Source organism: Nanorana parkeri, unplaced genomic scaffold (assembly GCF_000935625.1).
Source record: "Nanorana parkeri isolate BGI_ZX_2015 unplaced genomic scaffold, ASM93562v1 scaffold210, whole genome shotgun sequence".
Lineage (NCBI taxonomy): Eukaryota > Metazoa > Chordata > Amphibia > Anura > Dicroglossidae > Nanorana > Nanorana parkeri.
The window spans coordinates 964,775-982,502 of NW_017306478.1; the positions used below are offsets into that span (position 1 = coordinate 964,775).

General features: G+C 45.1%; 1 protein-coding gene across 2 annotated transcripts in view; it reads right to left on the minus strand.

The window, feature by feature from the left end:
* Nucleotides 1-5,091: 5,091 nt before the first annotated feature.
* The window catches only part of DYM (dymeclin), a 300,965-nt gene continuing 288,328 nt past the window's right edge, over nucleotides 5,092-17,728 (minus strand). For both annotated transcript variants that reach the window (XM_018555737.1, XM_018555736.1), the window contains one exon: nucleotides 5,092-5,661. In XM_018555737.1, the coding sequence (XP_018411239.1) occupies nucleotides 5,512-5,661 (150 nt within the window). In that variant the 3' untranslated portion in view covers nucleotides 5,092-5,511. The remainder of the gene's footprint in view (nucleotides 5,662-17,728) is intronic.

The window sequence follows — 17,728 nt, forward strand, 5'->3', positions numbered from 1 at the left end:
AAATCTTGCACCAGGGCCCTTTGGTTATTAGGTCCGCCACTGACTCCAACCATACCTGTATGATGTCTGTAGTCTTTGTTGGTCTTCTGTAGCATGTCCCTAGTCTCCAATCATGTATCATGTATGATGTCTGCAATTTTTGTCCATCTTTTGAAGAATGTTCCAGGTCTGCAACTTTACCTGTAGTTTGTCTGCAGTCTTTGGCCATTCTCTTGTAGCATGCCTGCGGTCTGTCCACCTCCAGTAGTATGTCCGGTCTATGATCATTTTCTGTAGCATTATGTACACTGAACATTATTTGCTGCCCTTTGATGATGTCAGGGACTACACCTGAGGTCTGCTATAACGAGGAGGTTGACCACCACTGCCCTACTCTATTAAAAAAACAATTGTGGCTTTAATTTTTAATGTGCGTCCCTTTAAAGGAGAACTGAGGTGGGTGATATTCCCTCATCCTCATAGTTCGAGCCGACGTGTGACAATGAAACTGTCACAGGTCGGCTCTATAGATCGGGAAGTGAGCGAACACATACCGTCGCTCGCTCACTTCTCGATCATGTCCCTGCAGAGATCCGTGACCGTCACTCACGGCTCCCTGCAGGGATTCCCCCCTCCCCGCTCCGATGGCGCTCACTGGCGGAACGGCCGGGGGAGGGGGCAGGTACAGCTGGCTCTGCCTCTAGATAGGCAGAGCTAGCTGTCAATCACGCAGTAGCTCGCGATATACTGAGCTTAGGGTGACGGGAGGACGCTAGTTTGTGTCCTCCTGTGACCCTAAAGAAAACTATGGGGAAAACACTTACCCCATAGTTCTCCTTTAACAGTCAATTTGTCCTAACATTTGGCCTCTTCTCCAAATCTAAAGTGTAATTGTCCCACATTAGAGGAGTGCCCAATAATAAGATCACCTACTAACAATCACTATTACGAGTACCATGAAAGGAATTTCATAATCTGATCTTTTATGGAGACCATCGGAATTGGCAGACTTCCTTGCACATGCAATTATACCAAACACAAGACACAGACCAGAGTTTGGAAATATAATTTTATTATATTTTACAGAGTAAACCTCGTATCATAACATGAACAGAGGTGGCAGTGCTCACAATTTAGGGGATATTTCCTCTTTGGAATCGGATTGAGAAGCAGAGTGAAGGGACATTGGATATCATTAGATCTTAGCGGTTCATATCTTGTGCTTGCTGAGGGCTGAACACTATTCATTGATAAAAAGCTGACACTTCAGTCCATGAAAGCAAATGAAACAAAAAACACAAAATGCAACTTTATCATGAAAAAGCACCATAAGGGTGAAGACCAGCAAAGAAACCAAAATAACGAGTCAGTACTTCGTATGTGACAAAAGGCGCAGAGCTATTGCCATTAAAATAGCGATCGTGGCCATAGAGCGGTTTCCATAGTGAAAGCAGCCAACAAGATTTGAAGAGACACATTTCCCCCTTTGTGAAGTTGGGATTTTAGCGGTGACAACTGTCAAGTCCCGAATGGTCAAGAGAGAGACTCAGGAATCTTTGAACGGTCTCAGTCTCCAATAGCCACAAAAGTCTTCCTTTTATGTTCCCATAATGCTCTGGGACATCAAAAGGTGACTCTGGGCAACACAATATACACAAAATCATATACATTGGAGCTTTTGCCTTTCCCAAATTCCTCTGTCCTGGTCAACATTGAGTTGGTGAGTTCTAGTCACATGACTTTTGTGCAGAAGTACAAAGATGCTGAACCAGCAAAGCTCCTCATCATTTCTCATTACTGTAAACATGCAATTTACGAGGCTCTACTACCGCGGACAAGTAATCTCTTCAGGACAACTATCCCCAGCCTGACACGGGGTCACTTTACATTGCCTTTTAAATCGCCACCCGACTTAGAAAAACTGCACAACTCCGGTAAATTCACTATTGGGCCAACAGTTTGTGGACACACTTCCAATGATTAAGTTCAGATGTTTTTAGTAAAGGACACTGCAAATGTTACACAATACAAAGTCATCTAAGACAATTGTGTGCTTCCCAAGCTTGTGGTAACAGTTTGGGAAAGGTCCTTTTCTGTTCCAGCGTGCATGTGCCCCTGAACACAAAGCCAGTTCCAAAAAGACATGGTATGAGAAGTTTGGGGTGGAGAACTCAAATGGCCTGAACAGAGCCCTGACCTCAACCCTACGGAACACTTTTGAGATGAATTGGAACGCCAATCATGAGCCAGGTCTTGTCCAACATCAGCACCTGGCCTCACAAATGTTAATTTGACGGAATTAGCTCATTCTGACAGATACACTCCAAAATCTTGTGGTAAACCCCCCCAAGAAGAGTGGAGGCTGCTATAGCCGCAAAGGGAAGCCCATATTAATGGCCATGGTGTTGGAATGGGATGTCTGACCAGCTCATATAGCTGTAATGGTCAGGTGTCCACAAACCTATGTCCCATACAGCCTATGTCCTAACTATGGTGACACTGTAAGACCATGTTCTCCTGTCTGTGCTCTGTCCACTCTGTGATGTCAAGAATATGAATCAGAGGTGAACTGGCCAATCACAAACCAAGATGCTAACTGATGTGTACACATGACACACCACTAACATAGATTCACTAGAGCTGATGCATAAGGCTTTTTTTAAATTAAGGCCTGGTACTAAAAGTCCAATAACAGCGGACGCATGCTTTAAATGTCAATCCACCCTTCTCTTTGCTACACAGAGGAGTGAAGGAGCAGGACTTGCTCAGAGAGAGATTTCACAAGTTGGACAATTTCCCTATATGATACTGAGCACCTCTGACCATTGTAGAAGTTTATTGCCCCACAAGAGTGCAGGAAAGAACTATCACAAGAAAGTCTCAAACTCAGGAGCATGGCTTGCTATTACCAGACGTTCATGACAAACTCTTTTATTGTGATTATCACCCTTTCTGATGTTAGGACAAAAAGCCGAATAAGAAAAATTTACCTTTCTCCTGTTCATTCTTCCAATTAGGAAGCCGGTCAGGTGACCCATGCCGAGGCACTGATGTGTGACAGAACTGGAAGAATTACAGAGCAAGGATCAGTTTTGTTCCCAACTGTCTTACTACAACCAAGTAGGATGGTCTGCTTTAAACTCTAATCAGCCCAGCTACGGAAAATGTTTATTGGAGCCTTAGTACCAGAAGAGAAGAGGGCAGAGGTCCTACAAAGAAATTGATAGATGCACACCATGCTTCATTATGGACCTTCTATGAAAATAAATACATTGTATAAATACAAACCACACCTCCCACGATTATAAGAAACATAAAATATTCATAATAAAATGCAGTACCATCACTTCATTGGTAAAAAGAAAAAAATGGAAGATCTAATCATAATTTGGGGAAAGGATATGTACAGTTTGGCCTCATGAAAAACATTTCAATTCATGAAGATTGACAGATAGACCAAGGCAGCCCATGAGATGACAGATGCTTGATCTGGAGTTTTACCAGCTCAGGTGACAATTTCATATCAACAGGAGCAGGCAGAGATGACCCAATGGGAATATCGATCACACGGGGCAGTGAGATAAAAGGCATCTGCCTGACCAATCAGGATCCAAGCTACCTCGATATGTTCACCTGTCACTACAGGCATCGTCACCTTGCCGGGGCAGATGGGAAAAAGGATGGCTGGCACACTTGCTGGAAACTTATGGGAAGCAGCACAGTAAGGGACTAGACATCAAAGAACAACTGCATTATATTCATTCCAGTCAAAGTAACAGGTCCTCTTAATAGCCCACCTACCATCTTATTTACCCGCTGGCACATCAAGTAAAAAAGCCCATTGTAAGGAAGACCTTTGCACAGCAACAGTGCTTGGGACTCCCAACTTGCGATTTTACAGGGCCTCACCTGGCAAATGGTGCAGCAGGAAAGGGAGACGAAGGTATCTACAGCAAAGGGTGCCAACTATCAGGTCGAAATGTTACTTGAAAACAAGGAAATAATGCTCGTTTTGTCTAGGGGGGAATCTAATACAGAGGAATACTTACTGCACCCGGTGAATCATGGTACCCGGTGCTCCGGTCTTCTTACCTTCTGGCCTGCAATGTGGGTCGGCCCTTAATGTCATCATCTACAAAGCAAGACCAGTGGTGGTCGCTGGTTCTGCATTGTATATGATAATGTCGGCGAGAGGGAAGGCGAGGTGCGACTTTGGGAACTGGTTGTCACTATCAGGTGGGTATTAAGTCTGCCGTGTAAGGTGAGGCATCCCTCCTTGACTACATGAGCATTGCCTGCATTCTATACCGGGGATGGGGACTCCCACATTACATTTATTATTAAGTTGAGTTCAGCCAGCTTTATGTGCACACAAATACAATATGATCATGAGACTGTGTGGTGGTAATAAGTACCAAATATACCTAGTCTCTGTGTGGGGCCGAGGAAGCCACATAGCCGAGATCTCCCTGGAACAGGGGCAGGTGAGTATAACGCTTGGTGACTTGTGTTTTTACTTATAAATTTAACACTTTTATTGCCCTAATTTCTTAATTATCAGGTGAGCCCCTTATCATGGTAGTGACAAGTACTCTTCTCTTTATAGAGTCACCAGACCTTTAATGGGAGGGCACATAGAAAGCTGACAATGCCACCACTGCATTATGATCCAATGGATGAGAATTGTCACCCTCGAACAGGAAGTGCAATTGACAGAGCAGTAAGTGTATGACTGGAAGGTAAAATGTCACAGATCCATTGGCCTTTCCTTTGCTCAACCACCACTCTGTTTAACACCAGAAGCCAAAGAAAACACCAGCTATTGCGTGTATGAAGGAGCATGTCACTCACCTCATGTAGGATCAATCAGTGCTGGGACCCGGGAATTCCATAGCTATGTGTTGGTTATGGGGGAGCAGAAGAAAATATCTTCTGCTGGAGAAGGCTTTGAACTTGTTGCTGCGCCCTTCATGGGCAAAGCACAAGTCCATTTTAAGTCAAAGGAGGTCCTGATATAGCTGTATACTGGATTCACTGGACCCTCTGAAAGGCAAAGGTGGGCACCTATGATGGCCACATGGATGGAAATATTCTGTAATCTGTCCAAAGAGAGCTCATGAAAATGGTACTTCTACTTCCATTTGGAAAGTAGGAAATATTGCCGACATGCAAGCCATTCACTTCACAGCTTTATTAACCCAAAGTAAACTAAATAGATACGTTTAAAATATTCCCCCTTCCACTGAAATAAAAATATATTTATCTGCATCAACCATCAATTATAATCAAGAAAAACAAACAAAAGTAAACGGGTCGGTTGGTTGTGACGCGAGTGCCCCTGATGGACGCATTATAAACAGTCACACACTGCGTACAACCTTAGGACATAACTCCACAAGCCTGGAGGCCTTCAGAGGTTTCCACACGTTACAGAGGTTCGGTGGGGGAGAGCAGAGCGGTGGAAGGTCGGTAGCTCTCTCTCCATTAGCCAAGCCATCAGATAAAGAGCTATGTCTGTCCGCAGCAAACTGATCAACCGGAATCCATGGTGAAGAGCTGAATGTCCTGGGGGTTCCAGTACAGGCCGACCCCAGAGTTATATACTAAGGACCAGACGTAGGGGATGAAAAATTCCTCAGGCTGCTCTTCTTCCACGTACTTGAACTTCAGCTCAGGAAATTTCTGTGGGAAAAGAAGACATGTTATTGTGGAAATCAGGAAAACGGAACACAGAAATAAGTTAGTTACCTGGTAACCCTATTTTCGGGCTATTCCAAGACAGCACGTGGGAGGAGCCTGTCAGTCATGTGCTGTTCTAGCATACAACAAGCAGGGAATCACCAGCACTCAATGATGAAAGCAAAATATGTCCCTTTAATGGAGAGAAGCGTCATAAAATTCAAAGAAACCGACGTTTCGGGGCCGCGCAGGGTCAATTCCTCAAGGCAGAAAACATGTTTTCTGCCTTGAGCACCATCTTTTCTCATCTGGCCGGGACTGCTGTGAGGTGTGCAGAGGGCTCCCCCAACGACCTACATCTGTTCTAGCATACGACTTGGAAATGTGCAAGGATAATCCATCATGGCTTTACCAGATTCAACATAATATACTAGCATCCAGAAGCCAGCGAGTCCATTATAACAGACTCTAAGGCTAGCCACAGATGTAGCAATCAAAACTTAGGTTCCATTCTTGGTTGCAATTGTAAAACAAACAGAAGCCAAAACATAATACAGTTTTGGACAGGGGAAGGGTTAGAACCCCTCAGGTTTGTATTGTTGTCTGACCGGCTGTGCCAAGGAACCCGGCTTCCTTTACAATCAGGAAGCCAGGTGGTGGGTTATGACCCCCCTCCCGGCTTCCATTGTTCCTAGGCAGCCTGGCTTCCTAACCAATCAGGAAGCTGGAAGGCAGGTCATTCACTAAAACACTTGCTTCACAGGCAATCAGGAAGCCGTGCGATGGGTTATGACCCCCCTCCCGGCTTCCATTGTTCCTAGGCAGCCTGGCTTCCTAACCAATCAGGAAGCCGGGGCGGTACGTCGTGATCCGCTACCCGGCTTCCTGATTGGCTAGGAAGCCAGCTTCACTTGTTCCTAGGCAGCCTGGCTTCCTTACCAATCAGGAAGGTGGAAGGCAGGTCATTCACTAAAACACTTGCTTCACAGGCAATCAGGAAGCCGTGCGATGGGTTATGACCCCCCTCCCGGCTTCCATTGTTCCTAGGCAGCCTGACACAAGGCACCGGTACTCAGTATTGGCGAGTACCGAAAAATAAATATCGGTACTCGTACTTGATACCGAAAAACCAGTATCGGTGCATCCCTAGTTTTAGCCCAATGAAAGCGTGCAAGGAGACAGTTGCTAGATGCAAAATCGCCCGAAGCTTTTTCAAGCTACAAGTGACACAATGTTCAGGTGCGAACAAACACAATTGAATACAATAGGACTCTTCATATTGAGGGTTCTCGCGCTTCGGGAAACACGTATCACAACACTGAGGTGTGAATGTGGCTGAATGGGTTCTTGCCAGTTCTGCATTATATGGTTTTCATGGGCCAGTATCATAATAGGCCCCATTTTAAATGGTGGACACAGAAGGTCTTCTTGAGTCTAGAAGGCCAGGTGTGTGTGTGTCGGAGGTTCAATCACCCCGGCTCATCTCATCCAGTTTACAGATCACAGGCTTTCAGTTTTTACTTGTGATAAGAGAAAATTGTCCTTACATCAGAGACAATGGATAAAAGCCTCGGAAATTCTATAGAGCCGACAGCGCTTTCAAAAATAGGAGAAAAAAAAGCATTGTGTGATGTGAAAGCCGTCCGGTGAATGGGAGAGAGCCGGGAGGACTAGTTAATGTGTGATGATTGCTCTAATAGGTCCCAGCTAGAGCTGTTTACCACCTACACTCCAAACACTGGAAAGTAATTCAATACACACATCATGAAAACTCCCAGTGTAGACAATGGCGCTATCATAGCCGTGCTGAGTCATGTGTCTCTGTAGAATATTGTATTGTCAATGAAGGCGCAGCCGACATGACATGAGAGCCAGCCATTCAGAATAATGTGACAATGGCTCTTCCTCGGAATCAAACATAATGGAGACTCCTCCCCGCCCCCTTCTTCTTCTTCCCCACAGCAAAAAAAATACAGACTTTCATATGAAACTGTTCTATGAACTCTGCAAAGGTCTTAAAGAGACCCCGTCACCAACTTAACAAATTGCCATTGTAAAAAATGCAGCAAGTATAGGAACATATGTGTGGATCTGCCAAACATCCAGTAAGCCCCTAACTTCCTATAGTGAGGTGACAACACTGCCTCGGCTGTACTGAAATCCCAAGTAGTGATGTGCTTGGTGTAAGACCGGTTCAAGCCCATGCAAAACTGTGACTGACACACAACCATCTCCTAGGCCAATCAGTTACAGCAGGGGCACCCCTTTGTGACATGTTGCTGCAGGGTAGGGAATGCCCCTGATGCAACTGATTGGACTGGCAAGTGGTGTTTGCCCCAAGTCCTCGCTCATCACTAATCCCAAGCAGTGTTGTCAGCACTATTTGAGTTCTCTCCAGCTTGGCAACAAAACACCTTCTCCTCAACCTAATAACATAAGGGGGGAGATGTTCTCTAGTCTAGCAGAAGAGAACTCAAGCATGGCTGACAACTATGCATGGATTACAATGCGGCAGAAGCAGTGTTGTCAGCTCAAAAAGGAAGTCAAGAGCTCCCTGGATTTCTGAGAGATCAACAGGCATTTTCTGTAGTTTTAGCAGTTTTAAGAGACAGAACCAGGGGAGATGTGAATGTATTGAAGGTCTGTTTTTTACATGTTTGCCCAGACATACACTTCAAACTAGAAGCAAACACTTTTTTACGTTTTGGATAGAGCAAGGGAGGGTTAGAACCTCTGTCAGTTTCTTTGCCATCTATGTCCCATTGGGGTGATTTCCGTTCACTTCCTGTACGACAGCCACAACAGGAAGTGCGAGAAAATTCATCCAAAGTGAGGGAAACCCCTTGTGGTCACCAGAACTAATGTCTCCATTGGAAGATTCCCCATCTATTCCTGTTCTGGTGACAGCCCAAAATTTGGGATTTTCTTTCACTTTCATTAAAGGAGAACTATGGGGTTAGGGCTTTCCCCCATAGTTCTCCTAAGGGTAACGGGAGGACACAAACTAGCATCCTCCTGTCACCCTAAGCTCCGTATACCGCGAGCTACAGCTGGGACGCCGCAGCTGAAGCGAATCCCGACAATTGTGCCGGGATCCGCCCAGCTGCGTGACTGACAGCTGGCTCTGCCTATCTAGAGGCAGAGCCAGCTGTACCCACCCCCTCCCCCGTCCGTTCCGCCAGTCAGCGCTGGAGGATCGGAGCGGGGAGGGGGGAATCCAGCCCCTCCCCCTGTCACGGCAGAGAGCTGTGACAGGATCGAGAGGTGAGCGAACGCCGGTATATGTTCACTCACCTCCCGATCTACTGAGCCAACCTGTGACAGTCTCATTGTCACAGGTCGGCTAGAACTATGAGGTGAGTGAAAAGCACTCACCTCATAGTTCTCCTTTAATAACTTCGGCTTCACTTTAAGTTTCAAAAGTAAAACAAGTCAATACTTTTTCTTTTTCCCTGCAGCTCATCTAAGCCAAAAAAGATGCCACTGTCCACGGCGGAAGGAACAGAGCAGTTATTTTGTGTCAGACTGGCAGTGCAGCTCTGAAGCCTTTGATAATGACCAGCGGCGTTGATGAAGTAGAGCTAAGAGGTTTGGTTACACAGTCCCAGTGATGTGGACGCGGCTTCGGCCAAGTATTAAGCTCACCTCATGCGCGCTGTCAGAAAGTAAAAGGTAATGGCGTTTGATCACAGGGAGATTGGAAGGAGCAGTCCCAGAATGAAAGGCTCTTTTAACCCAGTGCCAATCCACTAAGCCTGGGATCTGTAACCTGCAGCTAGAAAACCTCACAAGTCTCGGCCAGCAGTTTGAAGTGGTTGGTGAGTGAAGGGCGGCAGTGTCCGTCTTCTGTGAGTGTACAGCGAGACAAGAGAGGCGCGGGGTGCCTGACTTGTGGAATGTCATCAATATGGAGGCAAACACGGGGAGCAAACTCATTATCAAACCGACACTGAATGCCGTCACAGGTGCTTCTAAAGGCAGGTGATGGTGTATATACAGTGAGGGGACGTTTGGCATTATTATTGGAGCATACCCAAAATTAATTTTTTACAAGCTGAGGAACTTCCCTTTGTGTCTAATCACATCTGACGAACACAGGATCGTTCTGTAGACCAGTTGTAGTAGAAACATGTATGATCGCTTTGGACAAGCATGTAGTATGTTTGTGCGCTGAGCAGACACGGTGCTGGCTCTAGGTCAGGAGAACTCTACCAATAGTAAGGGAGAACCATTTTGAATGAACTTCTTTAACCCCGAGACCGGTTGGCCAGGAAGCGTCTGCAAACATTGCACAGCATTACGTAACAGGTACGCCTCTCTAAGGCCCAGTTCACACCTGAGCGATCTGAAGTCTTACCAGAAACGCTTCAATGATTGACACTAGGATTTCCATTCTATTCAACACCACACTTGAAAAAGCATATGAGCTTCTTTTGGGGGCAGAGATACGCGTTTTGGCCTCAACAGACTTCAATGGGAGTGCTTAAAAAAAACTAGCTTTCCATTAGCTGAAATATTTTTTTTTAAACCACTTGTACAAACGCTAAAAAGAAATGCCTGAAAAATGACCACAGATATTCAGCTTAAGTGAATGAGGCCATTAATGGCAATGGTTGCAGTTTTTCCCTCAGCGTGCTCCTACTCCACTGTCTGCGTCCTCAGTGCTGCTTCCAGGAGTGATGACCAGTGATCTAGCGCTGCAGTCTTTGCCTGTGCAGACCAATCACCTCTTTGCGATGTCATCACGTTGCGCAGTCTTCTGAAGCTTGAGATGACCCGGCCACTGGGCAGCAAATCAGAAATGTCCACATCACTCAGGCAGCAATGCAGATGCTCGAAAGAGGACCCTCCTACTCTACAGTTAACAAAATAGAAGGCCTGGACCCATTGTGTCACCTGACCACAACCATTTCAATTAGCATTTTTAAAAGAAAAGTGTGTGTGAGTGTGTGTGTGTGTGTGTGTGTGTGTAACTGGCAGAAGCCGGCTCCCCACTAGTTAGCCTCTAGATGCCATGTGAGGCCAATGTCAATGTTTTGCTCTGCTTTCCCAGGATCCAGCTTTGCTATTTCCATTACTCATGCTGAGTGAGACCAATGGCACACACAACTTAGAATGGGGCAACAATTCTGTCTATATGCTTGTCCCCTGGATGAGCTATATGTGGTTGTTGCAAGAAGAGGATGCAGAGCATCCAGTAAGTTCATGTTTTTGCACTCTCTCATTGCTCCAGAGCCACTTTTATAAGAGCTCCTCCTCCCTCTGCAAGCTCCTCTGCTGCCAATGACTTAATACTTCATTGATACTGTGGTCTGTGATGAAGCAACTGCCATCTAAACGTTTCTACTCTATCCAGTTATTTCACTGGTTCTAAACAAAAGGTGTGCAAAGTCATATGGTGTGTGTAGAAAAGCCTGTTCTCTGCCAGCATGCTGCAGAGTAGGACCGTTGCTCTCTTTGAAAAAACAGTGGTCTCTTTGCAGAGCTCCCCCAAGTCAGAGCTCTCTAATCAGCAAGGGGCATTTGCTTTGCTAAATGCAGAAGTATAGGTCTGCCTCAGCAGGGGGCATGTCAGATCTCTGCGGAGAGAGTACTGCTTCCACACTTCCTTCTCTGCAGTATGGTGGCAGTGGACAGGCTTTTCTACCTAGGCTGTAGCTGCTTAGCTGCTTACTAAAGGAACTGAACTGTAAGACTTTGCACAACGTTTGTTTAGCCGATTTAAACTGAAAGGTTCACTTGGTCTTTACCAGGAGGAGAAGAGGCTTCATTGGGAAAGAGCCCCCTCCAGGCCAAAACGTAAAATGGAACATTTAGAAAGAACATAGAAAACATGTGAAATAGCTTTTGCACAAAATGTACCACTCTCTGATTTAAGTGGTCTTGTTTTCCTCTGCGACTCTCTGTAACGAGGAAGTTTTGCCTCTGGTGAGTGTATAAACTAGAAGAATGTAGCTTTGATGACTCCGCTCGCCTCTTCCAGTTGGATCCGTATTTTCTATTGAACCCAGAGATGATAAAAAAAAAAAGCCAAACAAGAAAAACAACGCACCGTCCACAGCCAGGGAAGAACATTGCGTGAGCTAAAAGCAGAAGGATAAGTCAGTGGTTTGGACAAAGGTACAAAAAACCGAGACGCTCCAAAAGCTTCTCAGACTGTCTGCAGCTCCAACCACGTGACTTTATCGAAAAGCCACAGGAAGTCCTTGGAACAGATGTAAGGCTAAAGCAGTGAGAACGAACCTACCACAAGCAGAATGAGCAGGCTTAGCTCTAGCTTTGCTTTCACTGGGTTTGCTATATCAGAAAAGCAGATGCAGACTTCAAGCTGCTTTCCAAGCTCCCGAGCCGCCTGATCGTCAATATGTTAATAACGCAATTACTTTTTCCGGCGTTGTGGGGGGTCGCGGAAGCCGTGCCGAGGCTATAGAACGGGGTACATCTGCACAGTGTTATACATAGCTCATCCTCTAATATAATAAAACCTGTTTAGTGCCAAAGGATTGAGCACAAGAGCAGAAGAGTAGAGCCGTGGAAGGCTCAAAGGGGTTTAAGTGAAACCTCAGATTACAAGAGTGCATATTTTCTCTATTACTGTCCTGTGTCTGGCTCCACGGCACCAACGCACCATGACTGTCCTCTCTTTCCGTTTCATTTCTCTTTCTGTCTCATGCCTGAATCATGCTGAAAAAAAAACAAGTTGCGAGCCGTTCGGGGCACCGCCAAACCAGCGGCTCACTTGAAGGGACACAAATATGCCAAATAGGAAAAAAGAGGATTCTGGGTAAATGGCAGGGGAATAGAGACAGCAGTCATGGCTGAAATAATTACGAATGCACCCCTGATCCTTGGGGGACCCCGGGGCCTTCCTGCCATCCACAACACTGCGATCGCAGGCCTCAACATCACATGTGAAACTTGTATGGGTGCTTGAGTGCTAAAAGTTTGATCTTGATTGGTCATCAAGGCCTGACCAAGTGAACGCCGGGCAGATATAAAAGACACAAATCATTGCAGCTCTGTAATCATTAGTACACCCTAAATGCATCTTTTAATTGCAGCAGTGTAAGTTCCTGAATGTCTCATGCAGGTTCTCAAACTGCAGGAGGGAGAAGCAGCACAAGGAGCCAATCAGTTGTGTTGCATTGCAAAGAGCATTCTGATTGGGGGAAAGAGCAAAGTGGCAGAGAGATGTGCTGTTCAGCCTGCTGCTTCTTCTTTCATTGTCCAGTCACTGGGAGGTGATGGGGCGGAGACCTGTAAGGCTCCATTCACACCTGAGCGGCTCTCCGCGTGTATTCCGCTGTACGGATACGCGTGGAGCCCCTCTAAACAGAGAATAGAATGCACTTCAATGTGCATCGTTCAGACCATTGCGGGGGGACACGTGTTACGTACCGCGCGCCTCCTGAAATAGTGCAGGTGCGACAAAGCGGCAAATTCGCAGCTATTTTATACCTGCAAATGAGCGGCATCTGTGCGGATTAAAAATATTAGCGTTTTCGGCCTGCACGGCCTTCCACGCGGTAACTGCAAACGCTATATGTGAATGCAGCCTAAGGCCCGATTCACACTGAGCGATTTATCGCGCGATTTTCATGTCGCTCAGTGTGAATGGGGCCTTAGTGTTACTGAACAGAGAAAAATCAGGTCCCCTATCCTGCCAGACAGGACTGTGCTGTGATCAGAGCTGTGGCCGGTCAGAAATACAAATCCTTTGGCAGGTAAAACAGCTCTAATGTACTGTATGCGTGTCATCTATGTGTTAGCGGTCTGTCCAGAGTTCAGCATCACCTTTTATTCCAATGCTAAATGCAGCAGCTCCATAATCTCACTCATACTCTTACTCATGTTTGAAGTGAAAAGAGAGGGGTGCGGGTATCGATATTGGAGGCTTTTATTGCCCCTTTCTTTGTAACCTTTAGAGCTGTTTTGTTGCTCATGTACATATCTCCTGACAATAACTTGCCTTCATCTTTTGTTCTTGCAGGACCCGGTCTCATCCTCGTCTGCTAAACGTCATTTCATATACCATCACGACAAGAGCAAAGCTAAAAAATGACCTGCTGTGAAAAGTGACCCACTACTGTAAACCCAACATGCTTTCCCATGTTGCATGTGGCAGTCAAAATACATAGTTTTAACCAAGGTTCATGTTGGTTTGGACTATTTGGTTACTAAAAACTGGGAAAAATACATCGGGGTGCATGTGAACAAGCTTCTTTTTTTTTTAGATATGAAAAGAATGTGGACGGGTTAGAACCTCTGTCAGATTTTTAATGTCGTCTGTGTCCCTGCTGGGGGAACTCTCGATTGGCCCTGGTGGCCATTGTCTCAAGTACATAGTTACATAGTATTTGAGGTTGAAGACACGGGTCCATCAAGTTCAACCTATTGCGTGTATGCATGGGATTCTGCATGTGTATGCGTGTGCATGAGTTTTTCGGTGATCTTTTTTTTTTTTTTACGGGTACCTGTACCCCTGTATGTTGGGGTCTTTGAGGAAGTTGTCTAAATGCTTTTTGAATGATTCAACACTCTCTGCTGATACCACTGCTTGTGGCAGTGAGTTCCAGACCCTAATCGCTCTAAAAAGCCCCTACTCCCCTTGTGGTTAAATCTTTTCTCCACCAGTTTTAGGTGGTGGCCTCTAGTCCTTGTTAGGGAGTTTACCATAAACAGTTTATTGCTTATGTTGCCATCACCACCAAACCATCTTGTACATCAAAATAATGTCCCTCTTAATCTCCACACTTCCAGCGTCAACAAGTTTAACTTTAGTAACCTTGTCTCATAGCTTTGGTCCTACAGCCCTTAATGAGTTTAGTTGCCCTTCTCTGGACTCTCTCCAGCCCAAGGACATCCTTTCTGTAGATTGGCGTCCAAAACTGGACCGCATACTCTAGATGAGGCCGAACCCGCGATCTATAAAGTACAAGTACAGAAAGTATTGGAGAATCCAAAATTTTTAAGAAAAAAAAAGGTGAGGGGACACACTTGAACAGAAGATGAGGGGAAATCCTCCAATGAGAAAACCAATTCTAGTGACCACTGTCCATGAGTGTATATCCCCTTGCTTTGGAGAGATCTCCTCAAACTTCATTCTGTGTCTCTGGGACAAGAAGTGAAATTTCCCTGATGGGTCAGAGAAAGCAAAAAAGAAACCCGAGCTTCCTAGTTTTTAAAACTAAACATGCACTTTATACGTGATGGAAAGCTCCACAATGGCCAACAGGCAGCTGCCATGTTAAAACTAAATAGGTTTAGAAATCTTGATACGTACAAATCCATCCCTAATGCAGGACCTGACCTACAGCTGTACTGTACAGCAACCCTACCTAGAATCCAATTCACCTCTGTTGGCCTGCTATCTGCTTTGCAATAAAGGTATCCTAAGAGGACCTAACCCAGGGCAGGACTGTAATCACATCCATAGTGCAAAAAATGTGCATGTCTGGGCTGGGCTGGACAAATCCCAGGAGCCAGGTAGTCAATGCCCCTTCAAAGTTTCAGCTGGCACCTCAATTTTGTCTAATTGTTGTCAATGGAGCTGGCACCTAAAAAAATCCTGCTGACTCCTGGATTGGCCAGACTGGCTCCTGAATTCCATATTCATTCATCCACTCTATAAAGGTCTTCATGAATCTGACAAGTTTTGCAGCACCAATTTTCATAATTTAAGGCAATGCTGGCAGTCTAACATCAACGGCATACACATTTGGGCTTGTTACAACAGATGCTATAAAACTTGAAAGTACTGAAATGTCACCACATAGAAGTTTCATTACAGAAACCTGGTGACTGGCGTGGACTGGTGGGGTTGGATCCCCTAACCCTTGCCTAAAATGCTGCTTTGGGTGCAGAACACCCCGCTGCAACATATGGATATAAGGAAGTCTAAAGACAAAATCTAGGCAGATCAGTTAAAACAGGAGTCCCCAAATGTGTCTTTAAATGATAGAGGAGGAAACCTTTTGCAACAGAGCTCACATTTGTAGATCTTGGCCTAAAAACACAGGCAATTGCTTGGAATAATCTGCCGTGATGAAGCATGCAAATGGGGGGGGAAGACTCTCATTCCAAGTCACCTCCCATATCACCCAAGGAATGACTTCACCAAAGACATTTCCTCATCGCCTTCCCATCACAACTCTGCCCTGTACTGAAAGGGGACCTGTCCTCAGACTGACCTCTGCAATCATCCTCCAGTCTGTCTCCAAAGATCAGTTCCTTATTTCTGGTATTTCTGCTATCTATTTCCATATGGAGGATTTCAACATGACAAGAAAAATATGACACAATTTGGTTTCTCAAGCTTTAGTCGCCTTATCAAACAGCTAAAATCATTTAACATACGAGCACCAACAATTCCATTTCTTACAATGGGTCATGACTTATGAAGGCCAATAAATGGTGGCCGTGGTCACTATATGTAAATGCACCCACAGCCATCCAATAACAGGGATTTCGGCCGGATAACAAGTGGCCTGTATTTAGGATTGAGGCACGGGCAAAATGCACAGTTCAGGTTGCTTTGTCCTGTCCTGGCACTGATACCAATAACATTATCTGGTTCTTTACTAGGAGGCACCACAAGTGCTAGTAGACCAAGAGCACTAGGGATGAATGGAGCCATATTGTCTAAATGACTTTAGCCATCAGCAAAGTTTTGCCAAAACTTTTAATTTCGCTCACTGACCTGCTTAGGCAAAATTTGTCTAAAAACCCCCCAAATAATCAACTTTTTTCAGGTCTCTTCCCCATCCCTCCAGTCCTTAGATTTACAGAGTGCTGCCACACTACCTAGCCATGTCTAGCAGGGTAGAAGGCCTACCTTTTTTTAACTTACAGGTCTATTCTCTCCTCCAGCCTGTGACTGGGCAGTGAAAGAACAAAACGCCTCTCTGACATGGTGCTCTCTCCTCCTATCAGCATGTTTCTTGTTGGGGCAGGACGATGCCAGCAACTGGCTTCTTTTTACAATCTGACCTATGCAGCACTGAAGACTGTAATAGACTGATATCAAATCAAAATTCAGTACACGGCTTGCATTTTAAAAAATACATGCAATGATATATTAATGAATTCAGAACTGCATTAATTTGTGTCTTATATATCTACCTAGAGTTCAGCTTTAAGCTCAAGGAAAATATCCGACAAAGAAGAGAATCACAACAAAGACAATACAAACAGCATCATTTCTATTGATTGAAGCCACATAAAGCTTTTTTTCACTGCGTATAAAAGAAAGTCCATGAACAGATGAACAAGGTCTAAGTTTGTTCAATAAGGGTGTTGAGATGAATGATAAAAGTAGACAACCATCAAGTGCCCTCATTACTCTAGCAACGCTTTGAAACTGCTCTCAGCTGGAGGACAGGCTGGCTAAAGCAACACAAATTGTTAGCAGGAAGGACCTGAATGTTATAAATGGATCAGCGCAACATGAAAAAAAAAAGCCAGGTGAACACGAGTGTACTGAGCTGCTTGGTTCTGTACACTCCTTTCAAATCTGGTGGTTGGAGGGCTCTTGGCAGGAGTGACCTTAGGGCAGAACAAGATGAATCGGGACAGGTTTTCTAATCTGCATTATTAATGTTCATCCCAAGAACTGTCTACCAGAGGGTGTGTGTGTGTGCCTCCTACCCCATACGTGAGATTATTATTATACAGGATTTATATAGTGCCACTAGTGTGCGCAGCGCTTTACAATATAAGGAAGACATTACAATACAATTAAAGACAAGATGGTAAGCCCGTGAGGGCTTACAATCTAAAAGATCATCACCTGATCCTTCCAAAGTTGGCAGATAGGTGACCACCTTCTCATGTCTGTGGGCTCCTTTAGAAAAAAACATTGAGTACAATAGATAGGAATTAAAGTGCATTTTATATGTTTGCTCTATGAACACTTTTTGTTTTGCTTCACGTGACAACTGGCTGTTCCTTCTATGTAGAGCTTTACCTCAACGTCACCTATCAAGTGAGGATGTAACACAGGACACCCAAGGCTTGTCAGATCTCCCAAGAATTGACCAAGATATCAACATAGTCTATAGGCGGATATGAT